This window comes from Gorilla gorilla, chromosome 15 (assembly GCF_029281585.2).
Source record: "Gorilla gorilla gorilla isolate KB3781 chromosome 15, NHGRI_mGorGor1-v2.1_pri, whole genome shotgun sequence".
NCBI lineage: Eukaryota > Metazoa > Chordata > Mammalia > Primates > Hominidae > Gorilla > Gorilla gorilla.
Genome location: NC_073239.2, coordinates 25,920,474 through 25,935,323, shown reverse-complemented (window position 1 = coordinate 25,935,323; position 14,850 = coordinate 25,920,474). Strand labels below are relative to the sequence as shown.

The window sequence follows — 14,850 nt, the reverse complement described above, 5'->3', positions numbered from 1 at the left end:
CTTTATGATGATTAGTGTATGGTAATTTGGCCTAGCAATTATATTTTTCTAATTTATAAAGCTGCTTATATTTATAATATTTTAAGCTTAAAAATAACTGACAATTCACAGGAAATGAAGTATTTCAAATTGCAGTGAGAGTTTTACATGTGTGGAACCTTTTTCTGAAATTGGATTCCAAACATTTGTGAAGATACTATGACTGTTTTCATTTGAAATACAAAGAAGCTTCTCCGTAAAAAATACAGTAAATAACATATATTGGAAATTATAGTTATTTTCCTCTAAATTGTTTCTGAAAAATCTCTTCTTCATACTACTCAAGAGACATTAGAAATTTATGAATTGACTTTTTAGAAACATTTCTTAATAATTAAAATAGCATCAGGGGCTTAGAATATGACTTTTGGCTAGCATTTTTTAACCTTAATTTTAGAATAGGTTTCAGAGTAAAAACCGTGTTTTTTTTTTTTTTTTAATCTGTTTGCATTTTAGGCCATTGTTTTTGTGGTGGGAGGAGGCAACTACATTGAATATCAGAATCTTGTTGACTACATAAAGGTACATTTTATTTAGCCTTTTTATTCTGTTGTTAGATGGTTTCATAGGTAGAACACTAGCATTCTCTGATGGCTCTCCTGATCCTTCTGTAACTTCTTTTCTAAAAGGTAGTTTTAAAATCATGCATATATGATTTTTAAATGTTTATTGTTTTCCTATTCCTGTCACATTCATTTCTGGCCTAAAATTGTACTTAATCTAGAAAACAATGTATCTTATTGATATAATGCACTTTGCAGCTACCTGTCTTAATATAACCTCAAATGCTTAGAGACCTCTTCCCAAAAAAAAAAAAACTCTCGTGGTGAAATGATTTACAAAACTCATTTATCTGAATAATATGCACTTTACTCCTATCCTATTAGCTTAAATCAGCAACATACTTCTAACAAACTTGGATTTTTTTGTTTTGTTTTTTCAGCAAACAGGAGCTATAGAGGTAGCAAATGAAAGGGAGTGGAGGGAGTGGCAGACAGCTAAGCAAAAAGGAAGGAAGGAAGGGGTATACTTTGAAGAGGAGAAACACTATTTAAAATTCAGGGGCAACAGAATTAGCTATTTTTAGGATGTCATTTTGTAATCTTCACTTATTCACTTAACATTAAATAAAGATCATTCTTTATGTCCTTATGTCATGTATGGCCCTAATAATGGTAGAGGGTTATGGTACAATGAAGACAAAAACACACAGGCAGATGCCACAGAGCTCCAAAACAAATAACTACTCTTGGGATTCTATCTGTTTCATAGGACACACTTCATCTTTGCATCGTGAACCACCAAGATATATGTGAGATACCTTAGTTTCAGGAGAGCCCTGGTCTTGTACAAAGGTTTTTTATTTTTATTTTTTTAACTTTTAAGTTCAGGGGTACAAGTGCAGTTTTGCTACATAGGTAAACTTGTGTCATGGGGTTTGTTGTACAGATTATTTCATCACTCAGGTATTAAGCCTAGTACCCATTTGTTATTTTTCCTGATCCTCTCTCTTCCCACCCTCCACCAGGCCCCAGTCTGTGTTGTTCCCCTCTGATGTGTCCATGTGTTCTCATCATTTAGCTCCCGCTTATAAATGAGAACATGAAGTATTTGGTTTTCTGTTCCTGAGTTAGTTTGCTAATGATAATGGCCTGCAGCTCCATCCATGTCCCTGCAAAGAACATGATCTTATTCTTTTTTTATGCCTGCATGGTATTCCATGGTATATATGTACCACATTTTCTTTGTCTAGTCTAACATCAGTGGACATTTAGGTTGATTCCATGTCTTTGCTATCTTGAACAGTGCTGCAAGTGAACATACCTGTGCATGCATCTTTATAATAGAATGATTTATATTATTTGGGGTATATACCCAGTAATGGGATTGCAGGGTTGAATGGTATTTCTGTCTTTAGGTCTTTGAGGAATCACCACACTGTCTTCCACAATGGCTGAACTAATTTACACTCCCATCAATGTTCCAAAAAGGGATGTGTATAAGTGTTCCTTTTTCTCCAAAACCTCACCAGTGTCTTAAAAAAAAAAAAAAAAATGCTGACCGGTGTAAGATGGTATCTCATTGTGGTTTCGATTTGCATTTCTCTAATGATCAGTGATGTTGAGCTTTTTTTCATATGATTTTTGGCCACATGTATGTCTTCTTTTGAAAATGTTCATGTCCTTTGCCCACTTTTTTATGGGTTTTTTTTTTTTTTTTTTTGGTTTTTGGTTTTTTTTTTTTTGAGACAGTCTTACTCCATCGCCCAGGTTGGAGTGCAGTGGTGCCATCTCGGCTCACAGCGACGTCTGCCTCCCAGATTCGAGCAATTCTCCTGCCTCAGCCTCTCAAGTAGCTGAGATTACAGGCGCACCCTTCCACAACCAGCTAATTTTTGTATTTTTAGTAGACACGGAGTTACACCATGTTGGCCAGATTGGTCTTGAACTCCTGACCTCAAGTGATCTGCCCACCTCAGCTTCCTAAAGTGCTGAGATTACAGGTGTGAGCCACCGTATCTGGGCTGGGGTAGTTTTTTGTTGTAAAGTTCCTTATAGATGCTGGATATTAGACCTTTGCTGGATGCATAGTTTGCACAAACTTTCTACCATCCTATAGGTTTTCTGTTGATAATTTCTTTTGCTATGTAGAAGCTCTTTAGTTTGATCCCATTTGTCAATTTTTGCTTTTGTTGTAGTTACTTTTGGTATCTTTGTCATGAAATCTTTGCCCATTCCTATGTCCAGAATGATATTGCCTAGGTTGTCTTCCAGGGTTTTTATAGTTTTGGGTTTAACATTTAAGTCTTTAATCCATCTTGAGTTGATTTTTGTATGTGGTGTAAGGAAGAGGTCCGGTTTGAGTTTTCTGCATATGGCTAGCCAGTTATCCTAGCACCATTTATTGAATAGGGAGTCGTTTCTCCATTGCTTTTGTCAGGTTTGTCGAAGATCAGATGGTTGTAGGTATGCAGTCTTATTTCTTGGTTCTCTGTTCTGTTTGATTGGTCTGTAGGTCTGTTTTTGTACCAGTACCGTGCTGTTTTGGCTACTGTATAGCCCTGTAGTATAGTTTGAAGTCTGGTAGCATGAGGCCTCCAGCTTTGTTCTTTTTCCTTACGATTGTCCTGGCTATTTTGGCTCTTTTTTGATTCCATATGAATTTTAAAATAGTTTTCTCTAGTTCTGTGAAGAATGTCAGTGGTAATTTAATAGGAATAGCATTGAATCTATCAATTGCTTTGGGCAGTATGGCCATTTTAATGATATTTCTTCTTCCTATCCATGAGCATGGAATGTTTTTCCATTTGTTTGTGTCATCTCTGATTTATTTGAGCAGTGGTTTGTAGTTCTGCTTGTAGAGATCTTTCACCTCCCTAGTTAGCTGTATTCTTGGGTATTTTATTCTTTTTGTGGCAATTGTGAATGGGAGCTTCTTCCTGATTTGGCTCTCTGCTTGACTGTTACTGTTGTATAGGCATGCTAGTGATTTTTGCACATTGATTTTGTATCCTGAGACCTTGCTGAAGTTGTTTATCAGCTTAAGAAGCTTTTGGGCTGAGACTGTGTGGGCTTTTCTAAATATAGGATCATGTCATCTGCATACAGAGACAGTTTGACTTCCTGTCTTCTATTTGGATATCTTTTTTCTTTCTCTTGCCTGATTGCCCTGGCCAGAACTTCCAATACTATGTTGAATAGCAGTGGTCAGAGAGGGCATCCTTGTCTTGTGCCAGTTTTCAAGTGGGAATGGTTAATACTCCTCTAGTTTCATAGCAAAAATTAAGTTGCATGACCAGGCTCAAAAGCAGAAACCAAGGGAATATGACAGAAACCAGAGGCAAACCGTCTCTATAAACGGTGCTGACAAGCTAGTACAAGTTGCCCCCTAGTCTTGACTCTAGCACAGGACTATATTCATCACTAGTTAGAACATTTCATTCAGGTTTGGCCAACAGTTAGCAACATGACTGGTTCCAGGTGTTCCCGGGGATAAACACATGGTTGCAATAGACACTTACGCATTCCACACGCTCTTACCCTTGGTTAAGCTTTTTTAATCACTTGTCATCATTCTTCTTTTGGCATCTTTTACATTATATAACAGAAAAACAAGAAGATAAACACCAAAATACTAATCATTTGTAGTTACTGAAGTAGATTATAACTTTTAAAAAAATTGCAGTTTACCAGATAATCCAGTGAAAACTTGTTCTTAATCATGTACAAGCTTGACAGTTTTACCTCTTTCTACCACAGAAAGTTGAGTTTTGTGAAATTTTATAACAATTATTAATCTAGTTCTTTCTCTGATAATCTAGTCTTTTACCAGAAGACCATCTTGGAGGGGTTTTAATTCAGTTTCCTTATATATTTGCTCATTCATTTGGTCATAGGATGTGTTCATATGAACCTCACCAATGATACCATTTGCACCAAGTAGCAATTACATTATGATTTAGATTGCTTACTAAATGTTTTCTCATCTTTCTCAACAAAATCAGCTCTTGCTTATATACCAAAATGTTGTAATTGACTGAGGCACCGTAAGTTTCCCATAAATTCATTCTTTTTGCTCACTCTGCCAAGATACCAGGCCATTTTCCTTGCACTACCTTGGCTTTTAATTGAGGAGCGTACTTAATCCTTCTTGAGTCTGGGTACATGTGTCTTCCCATCTTTATGTAGCTGTTGAGTTTGTTTTATCATTTTTTCCAGGCTGCTTGCCACCATTTCCCTTCCTCCTGAAATAACATTTCTTGTCAACAACCAGTAGGTCATTAAGTCGTCTTGCTCAGTATGTCTCTTTTCATTAAAGGCAAATCGGGCTTACCATAGGACTCATAGAACTGTGCCAGTGTTTCTGCCCAAATTGGTTTAACCACCAAATAAGTTGTTGCCATTGAGTTTTTATTGCTTGAATATAGTTTTAATATACCTTTTGGATCCAAAATCTTTCAGGAACCTTTTGAGAGATGGCGGGCGAGGGAAGACAAAAGTTTTCAGTTCCCCGAGACAGTGTCTTATGAGTAGTAATTATTCTCCGCAAAAGATCAGGGCTATAAGTGTGTAAGCCCACCTAGTTATCCTTTACTTGGTTTCAGTACTAAGAATTTTTTTAACCTTAGTGCCTTCCGCCCGCAGAAACAAGGTACATAGGCATTAGAGCACATGTTACCATGAGTAGTTGGAAATGCAGCAGTTATTTTATGTGTGTGTTTCTGGACACCTTTCTTAACAAATCATAATTGTGTTTAATAGTTACGTGGTGGTCTGTGACTTTGTTGTTCAACAAAATCGTTTGTGTGCATTTCAGAGACAACGTGTCCTAATTTTGCCTCCCAAAAGTGGTTCTCTACAATAGATAAAACCAATGGGAGCCAAAAGGCAAGCATTAGAATTATTCTGTGTTTATCCTCAAGATGTTATTAGCATCATCAAGATTCAGACAAAATTCTGCAGATTAAATTATTAAATCTCCTGCAACCCATCTTAGACAGCTTCAAATAAAGGAGACAATTTCATCAGGTCTTATGGGCATCTGTAAATATAGCTAAGAGCATTCTCTTGCTCCCAGGCTCTTACGAGACACCAAAATAATGTTACCTTTCTCTTTTGCATTATTCACTTATTGGCTCCCTTTCTGAGAGTAAAGACTTTTCCTGCTTTCTCCTGTTGTTAGTTTTTTACCCAGACCTTGATCCCTGAGTTAGGAGACCATCAGATTCAGCAAGAGGACTTATCCGTGGAGCTGACAGCAATGTGAGACTGGCCAGTGCTTTTCACCTTCGTCCATTCCCAGTCACATGATGTTGAGGTGGATAACTACAAGTTTATAGGACTGTCTTGTCCACGTGAGGCAAGATGAAAAAAAAAAACATTAATTCCAAACTTAGATAGGTGAAAATAAAAACAGTCCATTCCATCATTCGTCAGACAGTTATATTTAGAGGTATTATCTTCATGTCATGTTTGCAACTGATCCTTCTTCCTGAGCTTGTAAATGTAATCCATATCCATGTTCTACATGATCAGTCAGAGAAAAAGAAAAATGTTCAGAAATATGGAGGAAATTGTTATCACTTCCTGTGTTATTACTCCACCCCTCCCTTATTTTTCCTGAAGTATCTCTATAATCTGTTTAGTGTTGAGTCGCCCTTTAATTTCATGCCTTTTATGTTTTGACACACATTCCATCATGCAACTCTGTCTCTCATTACCAAGTTGAAAAGTGTTTCAAACATTTGCTCCAATACTTTGTGTTTGGTGAGGTATATAAGTTAGTCTGTGGTAGATAATGGTTGTTAGCACATTGTTGAACTGCACCTGCAGTAAAGTGAGTTTCTTTATCAAATGATATATAAGTAGGAGGTCTAAATTGAAATTGTTTCTGCTGCGGCCTCTAATAATGTTAAAGGTGATTCCTGCAGCTACCAGGTATACACATCCAAATGAGTGTGTATTCCAGACAAGACCTGTTGCTGTCCACGTGGAACCATAGATAATGGCCACCATAATTCTGTGTGAATGTATGTTTTCACTTCTTTTAGGTATATACCCAAGAGTGGAATTGTTGCATCACTTAATCATTTGAAGAACTACAGACTGTTTTCCAAAGCAGCTGCACCATTTTACATTCCCCCCAGCAGTGCATGAGGGTTCTCACTTCTCCACTTCATTACTAACACTTGCTTTGTTATCTATATTTTCCTGATGACTTATGAAGTCAAGAATCTTTTCACATGTGTATTGGCCATTTGTATCTTTGGAGAAATGTCTGTTTAGATCCTTTGTCCTTTTTTTTTTTTTTTTTTTTGAGACGGAGTCTCGTTCTGTCACCCAGGCTGGAGTGCAGTGGCGCAATTTTGGCTCACTGCAGCCTCTGCCTCTGGGGTTCAAGCGATTCTCCTGCCTCAGCCTCCCGAGTAACTGGGATTACAGGCGCCCACCACCATCATCCACCTTGGCCTCCCAGAGTGTTGGGATTACAGGCTTGAACCACCACGCCTGGCCCCTTTGTCCATTTGTCCATTTTTAATTGGGTTATTTTGCCTTTTTATGATTGAGTTGTAAGAATTCTTTATGTAATATTGATACAAATCCCGTATCAGATACATGATTTCCAGATTTTTTTCCCCCATTCTCTGGGTTGTCTTTTCTCTTTTTGTGATGGTGTCTTTTAAAGTGCAAAAGCTTATTTCGGCGAAGTCCAGTGTATCTCTTTTTTTCTTTTGTTGCCTGGGCTTTTCGTGGCATATCTAAGAATCCTTTGCCAAATCTAAGGTCATAAAGATTTGACCCTGAGTTTTCCTCTAAGAATTGTATAATTTTTAAATATGGTATGAAGATCCAGTTTCATCTTTTTGCATATCCAGTTGTTCCACTGCCATCTGTTGAAAAGACTATTCTTTCCCCCGTGTAATGGTTTTTTGGCAACCTTGTTGAAAATCACTTGATGTGTATGGGTTTATTTCTGAACTCTCAATTCCGTTATTTGGATCTATAGGTCTGTTCTTGCGCCAGTATTACACTGTGTTGATCATCATGGCTTTCTTAGTATGTTTTTGAAATCAGGACACATGTGAGTCCTACTTTATTGTTTAGGCTTTTCTGGGTCTTTTGCAATTTTTTATGAATTTTAGAATTTGCGAATGTCTACAAAGACTGTGTTAAATCTCTGGATCAGTTTGGGGAGTATTTTCATCTTAATGTTAATTAAGGCTTCTGGTCCATGAATAGGGGATGTTTTCCTTTTATATCTTTAATTTCTTTCCATAATATTTTGTAGTCTTCAGAGTATATTTTTATGCTGTTACGAAAGGCATTTTTTTTTTAAATTTAAGTTCTAGGGTGCATGTGCACAACGTGCAGGTTTGTTACATGTGTATAAATGTGCCATGTTGGTGTGCTGCACCCATTAACTCGTCATTTACATTAGGTATATCTCCTAATGCTTTCCCTCCCCGCTTCCCTTACCCCACTACAGGTCCCGGTGTGTGATGTTCCCCTTCCTGTGTCCAAGTATTCTCATTGTTCATTTCCCACCTATGAGTGAGAACATGCGGTGTTTGGTTTTTTGTTCTTGCTATAGTTTGCTGAGAATGATGGTTTCCAGCTTCATCTATGTCCCTACAAACGACGTGAACTCATCCTTTTTTATGGCTGCATAGTATTCCATGGTGTATATGTGCCACATTTTCTTAATCCAGTCTATCATTGATGGACATATGGGTTAGTTCCAAGTCTTTGCTATTGTGAATAGTGCTGCAATAAACATACCTGTGCATGTGTCTTTATAGCAGCATGATTTATAATCCTTTGGGTATATACCCAGTAATGGGATGCCTGGGTCAAATGGTATTTCTAGTTCTACATCCTTGAGGAATCGCCACACTGTCTTCCCCAATGGTTGAACTAGTTTACAGTCCCACCAACAGTGTAAAAGTGTTCCTATTTCTCCACATCCTCTCCAGCACCTGTTGTTTCCTGACTTTTTAATGATTGCCATTCTAACTGGTGTGAGCTGGTATCTGATTGTGGTTTTGATTTGCATTTCTCTGATGGCCAGTGATTATGAGCATTTTTTCATGTGTCTGTTGGCTGCATAAATGTCTTCTTTTTAGAAGTATCTGTTCATATCCTTCACCCACTTTTTGATGGGGTTGTTTTTTTCTTGTGAAGTTGAGTTCTTTGTAGATTCTGGATATTAGCCCTTTGTCAGATGAGTAGATTGCAAAAATTTTCTCCCATTCTGTAGGTTGCCTGTTCACTCTGATGGTAGTTTCTTTTGCTGTGCAGAAGCTCCTTAGTTTAGTTAGATCCCATTTGTCAATTTTGGCTTTTGTTGCCTTTGCTTTTGGTGTTTTAGACATGAAGTCCTTGCCCATGCCTATGTCCTGAATGGTATTGCCTAGGTTTTCTTCTAGGGTTTTTGTGGTTTTAGGTCTAACATTTAAGTCTTTAATCCATCTTGAATTAGTTTTTGTATAAGGTGTAAGGAAGGGATCCAGTTTCAGCTTTCTACATATGGCTAGCCAGTTTTCCCAGCACCATTTATTAAATAGGGAACCCATTCCCCATTTCTTGTTTTTGTCAGGTTTGTCAAAGATCAGATGGTTGTAGATGTGTGGTATTATTTCTGAGGGCTCTGTTCTGTTCAATTGGTCTATATCTCTGTTTTGGTACCAGTACCATGCTCTTTTGGTTACTGTAGCCTTGTAGTATAGTTTGAAGTCAGGTAGTGTGATGCCTCCAGCTTTGTTCTTTTTGCTTAGGATTGACTTGGCAATGCTGGCTCTTTTTTGGTTCCATATGAACTTTAAAGTAGTTTTTTCCAATTCTGTGAAGAAAGTCATTGGTAGCTTGATGGGGATGGCATTGAATCTATAAATTATCTTGGGCAGTATGGCCATTTTCAGGATATTGATTCTTCCTATCCATGGGCATGAATGTTCTTCCATTTGTTTGTGTCCTCTTTTACTTCGTTGAGCAGTGGTTTGTAGTTCTCCTTGAAGAGGTCCTTCACATCCCTTGTAAGTTGGATTCCTAGGTATTTTATTCTCTTTGAAGCAATTGTGAATGGGAGTTCACTCATGATTTGGCTCTCTGTTTGTCTGTTATTGATGTATGGGAATGCTTGTGATTTTTGCACATTGATTTTGTATCCTGAGACTTTGCTGAAGTTGCTTATCTGCTTAAGGAGATTTTGGGCTGAGATAATGGGGTTTTCTAGATATACAATCATGTCATCTGCAAACAGGGACAATTTGACTTCCTCTTTTCCTAATTGAATACCCTTTATTTCTTTCTCCTGCCTGATTGCCCTGGCCAGAACTTCCAACACTATGTTGAATAGGAGAGGTGAGAGAGGGCATCCCTGTCTTGTGCCAGTTTTCAAAGGGAATGCTTCCAGTTTTTGCCCATTCAGTATGATATTGGCTGTGGGTTTGTCATAAATAGCTCTTATTATTTTGAGATACGTCCCATCAATACCTAATTCATTGAGAGTTTTTAGCATGAAGGGCTGTTGAATTTTGTCAAAGACGAAAGGCATTTTCTTAAGTTCATTTTTGGATTCCTCATTCCAAGTGCATAAAAATCCAACTGATTTTTATATGTTGATCTTATGTTTCACAGCCTTGCTGAGTTTATTAGTTCTAATTGTTTTTAATGGATTTTTAGAAGTTTCTATATACAAGATCATGTTATCTATAAATAGAGATAGTTTTGCTTCTTTTCTATCTTCTGCAACTGCCCTGGCTAGAACCTTCAATACATTGTTGAATAGAAGAGGCAAGAGCAGACATCCTTGTCTTCTTTCTCATCATACGGGCAAAGCATCTAGTCTTTGACCATTATATATTTTATTATATTATTCATAGATGCCCTTTAGATCCATTAAATTTTTAGTAGCTACTAAGCCCCCCAGTTTATTGTCCTGAGAGGATTTTTAAATCCCTTTTAGTTTTTTTGTCCTGAATAATCCTAATCTTTTCCCTACCGTTCAGCCCTATTACGAAGGAACTGAGCTAGGTCTATGACAGCCTTCCTCACATCATTAGAAACCTGTGTCAGTACAGTCTCGTAGTATGAAACTAAACATGCGACTATGCCTACATGAGATTTGCAATACAGAATTAACTAACATGGCCCTTGGTTTATACTAGTCCACAACATAAGGGGCAAGTGCCAGAAAATACTGCTGTAATTCTGATTTATTTAGTAATGTTGTTAATCTAACTCACAATGTAAATGCTATTTGGTATAACTTTGGTATAATTGGTAAAAAATAATTCGACTGATTTTATCAAAACATTTGATAATACTAATATTGATGAATTGGGAACTTGACTTAAAACCACAAGGTATTCTCTTGATGGAAGGAGATTGGTTAGAGAAAGAACTACATTGAGTTAATTTTACATTGAATCAATATACTGGTACATTTTATAAAGTTCGATTTTTTTTTTCTTTTTTTTTTTTTTTTTTGAGACAGAGTCTCGTTCTCTCACCCAGGCTGGAGTGCAGTGGCGCCGTCTTGGCTCACTGCAACCTCTGCCTCCCGAGTTCAATCAGTTCTCCTGCCTTAGCCTCATGGGTAGCTGGGATTACAGGCACGCGCCACCACACCTGGCTAATTTTTGTATTTTTAGTAGAGACGGGGTTTCACCATGCTGGCCAGGCTGGTCTCGAACTCCTGACCTTGTGATCCACTTGCCTCGGCCTCCCAAAGTGCTGAGATTACAGGCATGAGCCACCACGCCCAGCCCATAAAGTTCAATTTTTAACTGACAGAGTAAGTAAAGGGATTATCAAGCTTGTACATGATTAAGAACAAGTTTGCACTGGAATGTTTGGTAAACTACAGTGTTTCTTTAAAATTACACCTACACTTCATTGGATGGCTAAAAACGATTAGAAAAGAATGATGATGAGTAATTTGGTTAAGAAAGCTTGGTCCAGGATGGGGACTGTACAAGTCAGGATTAATCTCAACTGGGCTACTGTACCCCTGTGCTTATCTCCAAGAATACCAGGATCCATGGTGCTGATGTTTAGCCAAACCTGGATGAAGTATTAACTAGTGATGAATTCTGGGCCTGGGCTAGAGACTACGATAAACCAGGGGGCAACCTTGGGCTGGCTTGCCAGCATTGTTTAATAGAAAATGTAAAGATTGATTTTACATTTTTCACCTGGTTTGTCATGTTCCCTTGGTTTCTGTAGTTGAGTCTGGTCATGCTGGTCATGCAGCCCAATTTTGCCTAACTGACCAGAGAGGCATAAAAAACCTCTCCTTGAACAAGAATCAGGTTCTCCTGGGAGCTATGCCTAGAAGTTCTGGACCCCTGTAATGTTTCCCTGTGCCTGCTTTCTCCTTGCATACTGTGACCTCTACCTTTAATTAATGCCTATTAGCCACAAGAATCCCAATTATATGACCCATATACCATCTCATTTTAAAAAAAATATGAGTTGTGGCTTTTGTTTTATTTATTCTCAGAGATGGCCATCTAGGACATATATTCAGCCAACAATATTTGCTCAGCTTATACATCACAGAGTTGTGTTACAAAGCCATCATTCCTCTGTTCTTTGATGAACCCTCAAATTACTTTGTTCTAGAATAAACTTTTTTTATATTACAAAAGAAATCTCATGAATTTACCTTCAGGTTCACAATACATACAAGAAATTAGCAAATCGCTAATAGAGAAGTTTTGGCTGTTGTGATTGGGTTCCAACATTGTAACTATGACTTTTATTCCTGATTTTGACAATGTGGAATGAGATGTATTAACTTATAAATACTGTGTTGCTCAAGTGAGACTAAAAGCACAATCCATGCCACCTGCACCATAGCCCACTTTCAGCATAAAGAAACTCGAATGTATTCTTCAAGTAGTACACATCCTACATTGGAAGAATGTTGTTCTAAGATGTTATAGGTAACTGTTGCTCCTGTGAAATTTGACAGTGAGATTCCTTCTATTTTTAGTGTAATAGGAAATGGCACCAATAGTATGCCATAGTATATATTTTGGGGGACAAAAATACTATGCTCATTTCACCACTTTATTCCTCTTTCTTTCATGCAATTTTAGGTAGATGTGTATACTAAAATCCAACACTATCCCAAAGAAAGACTGTTAAGAATAACAAAAAAACTAGCATATTAATCTCTTTTCTTGGGAATATTGAATATATTTCTTGTTACTTGTATGTAAGTAAGTTCTGACTCTGATTTTTACAGGGGAAACAAGGCAAACACATTTTATATGGCTGCAGTGAGCTTTTTAATGCTACACAGTTCATAAAACAGGTAAAGTATACCTTTGTTGTTTGTTTCTGTTAACATACCCCTAGTTGCTATTGGTATTTTTCAAAAGAGAGAAAGAAAACCACTTACTCACCTGAACCAGCTGAAACCAAAGCCATCCAGCTATACCAAGATAAGGTGTTTTCATGGACGACTAAGAAAACCTTGATAAGTAATAATGTTTCCAGTAGGCGTTTGCCCATCCTTCCAGAACTGAAAGCCTTTTCTTTGGCTTTTAATGATCCTTTAGAAATACAAAAATATATGAGAACTGTCAGTAGTGTGTCACTCATGACATTTCTCTTTATATTGTCACAAAGTTAGCACTAATTTTTTTAATTCCCAGGGTTTTTCTTTTCCATCAATGGAACGTTACCTAATAATGTTTACATTTCTTTACTATGACGATGTTTATTGCAATTCCATTTTCTTTTCTTTTTCTTGGTAGAGACAGTCTCTCGCTATGTTGCCAAGGCTGGTCTCAAGCTCCTGGCCTCAAGTGATCCTCCCACCTCAGCCTCCCAAATAGCTAGGATTAGAGGCGTGAGCCACCATGACCAGCCTTCAGTTTTGTTTAACATTTGAGTTAGTTAGTGGTGAACATTAAGATTTATTATTCTAGGAATGCAGTGAATAAAATAGGAAGTGTAATTTATTAAGGGGTTTACAAATATGTTTGAATGTTTCTTTTATGATCTTTTTTAAAAGTTTTATGTATGATTTTGTGTTTTGTTTCAGTTGTCACAACTTGGACAAAAGTAACACAGAAGAACCTTACTATGATAATCTACTTGGAATGTGGATAAATGTAAAAAGAAGAAAAGTTAGAAGAGCAATATGTTTCCTTCTCTGTAACAGTGTCCTAACAGTGAAAATCAGAGTTATTTGTTAATTTTTAAGGAAATTATATACTTAATATGTATTGATTAAAAGAAACATTTCAGAAATAAAATTTCAACATTGTTCATTTTCTCTGATAAATCAGAAAGTACTAATATAATAATAACTAATAGGTTATGATTGAAGCTGGTGACATTTTAAGGTTATCATATTCAAATTTTATTTGATTGGTTCATGAGTCCCCTACTTGTATGCATTTTAATTATACAACTACTTTCTCATAGTTTGTTGGGTATCCATGTTGCCTCTAGATTTTAGATGGAGCTTTTAAGCCAGTTTAAGTTCTCTTCTTCTGGCACACCTATGTATATTTTATCACATAAAGTCCCTCCTTCATATAATGGTGATCAAGGCAACACTAACATGATTTGGAATGGACAAATACAAAACAGTCATCTCATAAAGTTGTAAATAATACGTAAAAGTTAGTGTTAAACTTGATTCCAAGCTTCTTTTTGGTATGCAGTACTGACAAGAAGTATTGATCAGTCATACCGTTCAGCACGTCCATAAGATAAAAAGCAAGCCAATTGCTTGAAAGGGAAGAAAAATAAACACTTCCTATTATAAAGGCCAGGGAGCTTTCCCTCCTAATGAGCCTCATATCAACAGGAATCTGTAATGTTACAGACAGACAATACACTGACAATACATACAAGATTCACAGGTCAAGAAAAATAATTCTAGATAGGTAAGGGTCTGTTAATCTGACTGACTTATTCCTGAGACAAAAGTGTGTGGTGGAATGGAAGGACTGAGAATACATCAAGCAGTTTTTGTAAGTAACATAAGTAACGTTTAGCCTATGCAGCCAGCTAGTTAAAGTCATATCCCTAAAAAAAGGATCCTAGAAAGAACACAATCCCCAAACAGTAAGCCTCTCTAGACCTCACTGGGGTATGAGCTGAAAGAAGGAATCTCTAGTCAGGGTCCAGATTATATTTTTTTAACTTAATACAGACACAAGTAATCAGGGTACTAAAGTTTGATGACACCAGTAATTATAGCCTAGAAAAAAATGTTATAGCAAATGTAATCAAATACTAACCTTGGCTGTTAAAAAAAAGCACTGTGGAAATGTGTTCAGGACAA

The 14,850-nt window shown here is 37.0% G+C and overlaps 1 protein-coding gene across 4 annotated transcripts in view; it reads left to right on the top strand.

The window, feature by feature from the left end:
• The window catches only part of SCFD1 (sec1 family domain containing 1), a 107,129-nt gene extending 93,319 nt beyond the window's left edge, over window positions 1–13,810 (top strand). For all 4 annotated transcript variants that reach the window (XM_019009843.4, XM_019009844.2, XM_055361353.2 and 1 more), the window contains 3 exons: window positions 496–561; window positions 12,793–12,861; window positions 13,597–13,810. In XM_019009843.4, coding sequence (XP_018865388.1) covers window positions 496–561; window positions 12,793–12,861; window positions 13,597–13,620 — 159 coding nt within the window. In that variant the 3' untranslated portion in view covers window positions 13,621–13,810. The remainder of the gene's footprint in view (window positions 1–495; window positions 562–12,792; window positions 12,862–13,596) is intronic.
• Window positions 13,811–14,850: the final 1,040 nt, after the last annotated feature.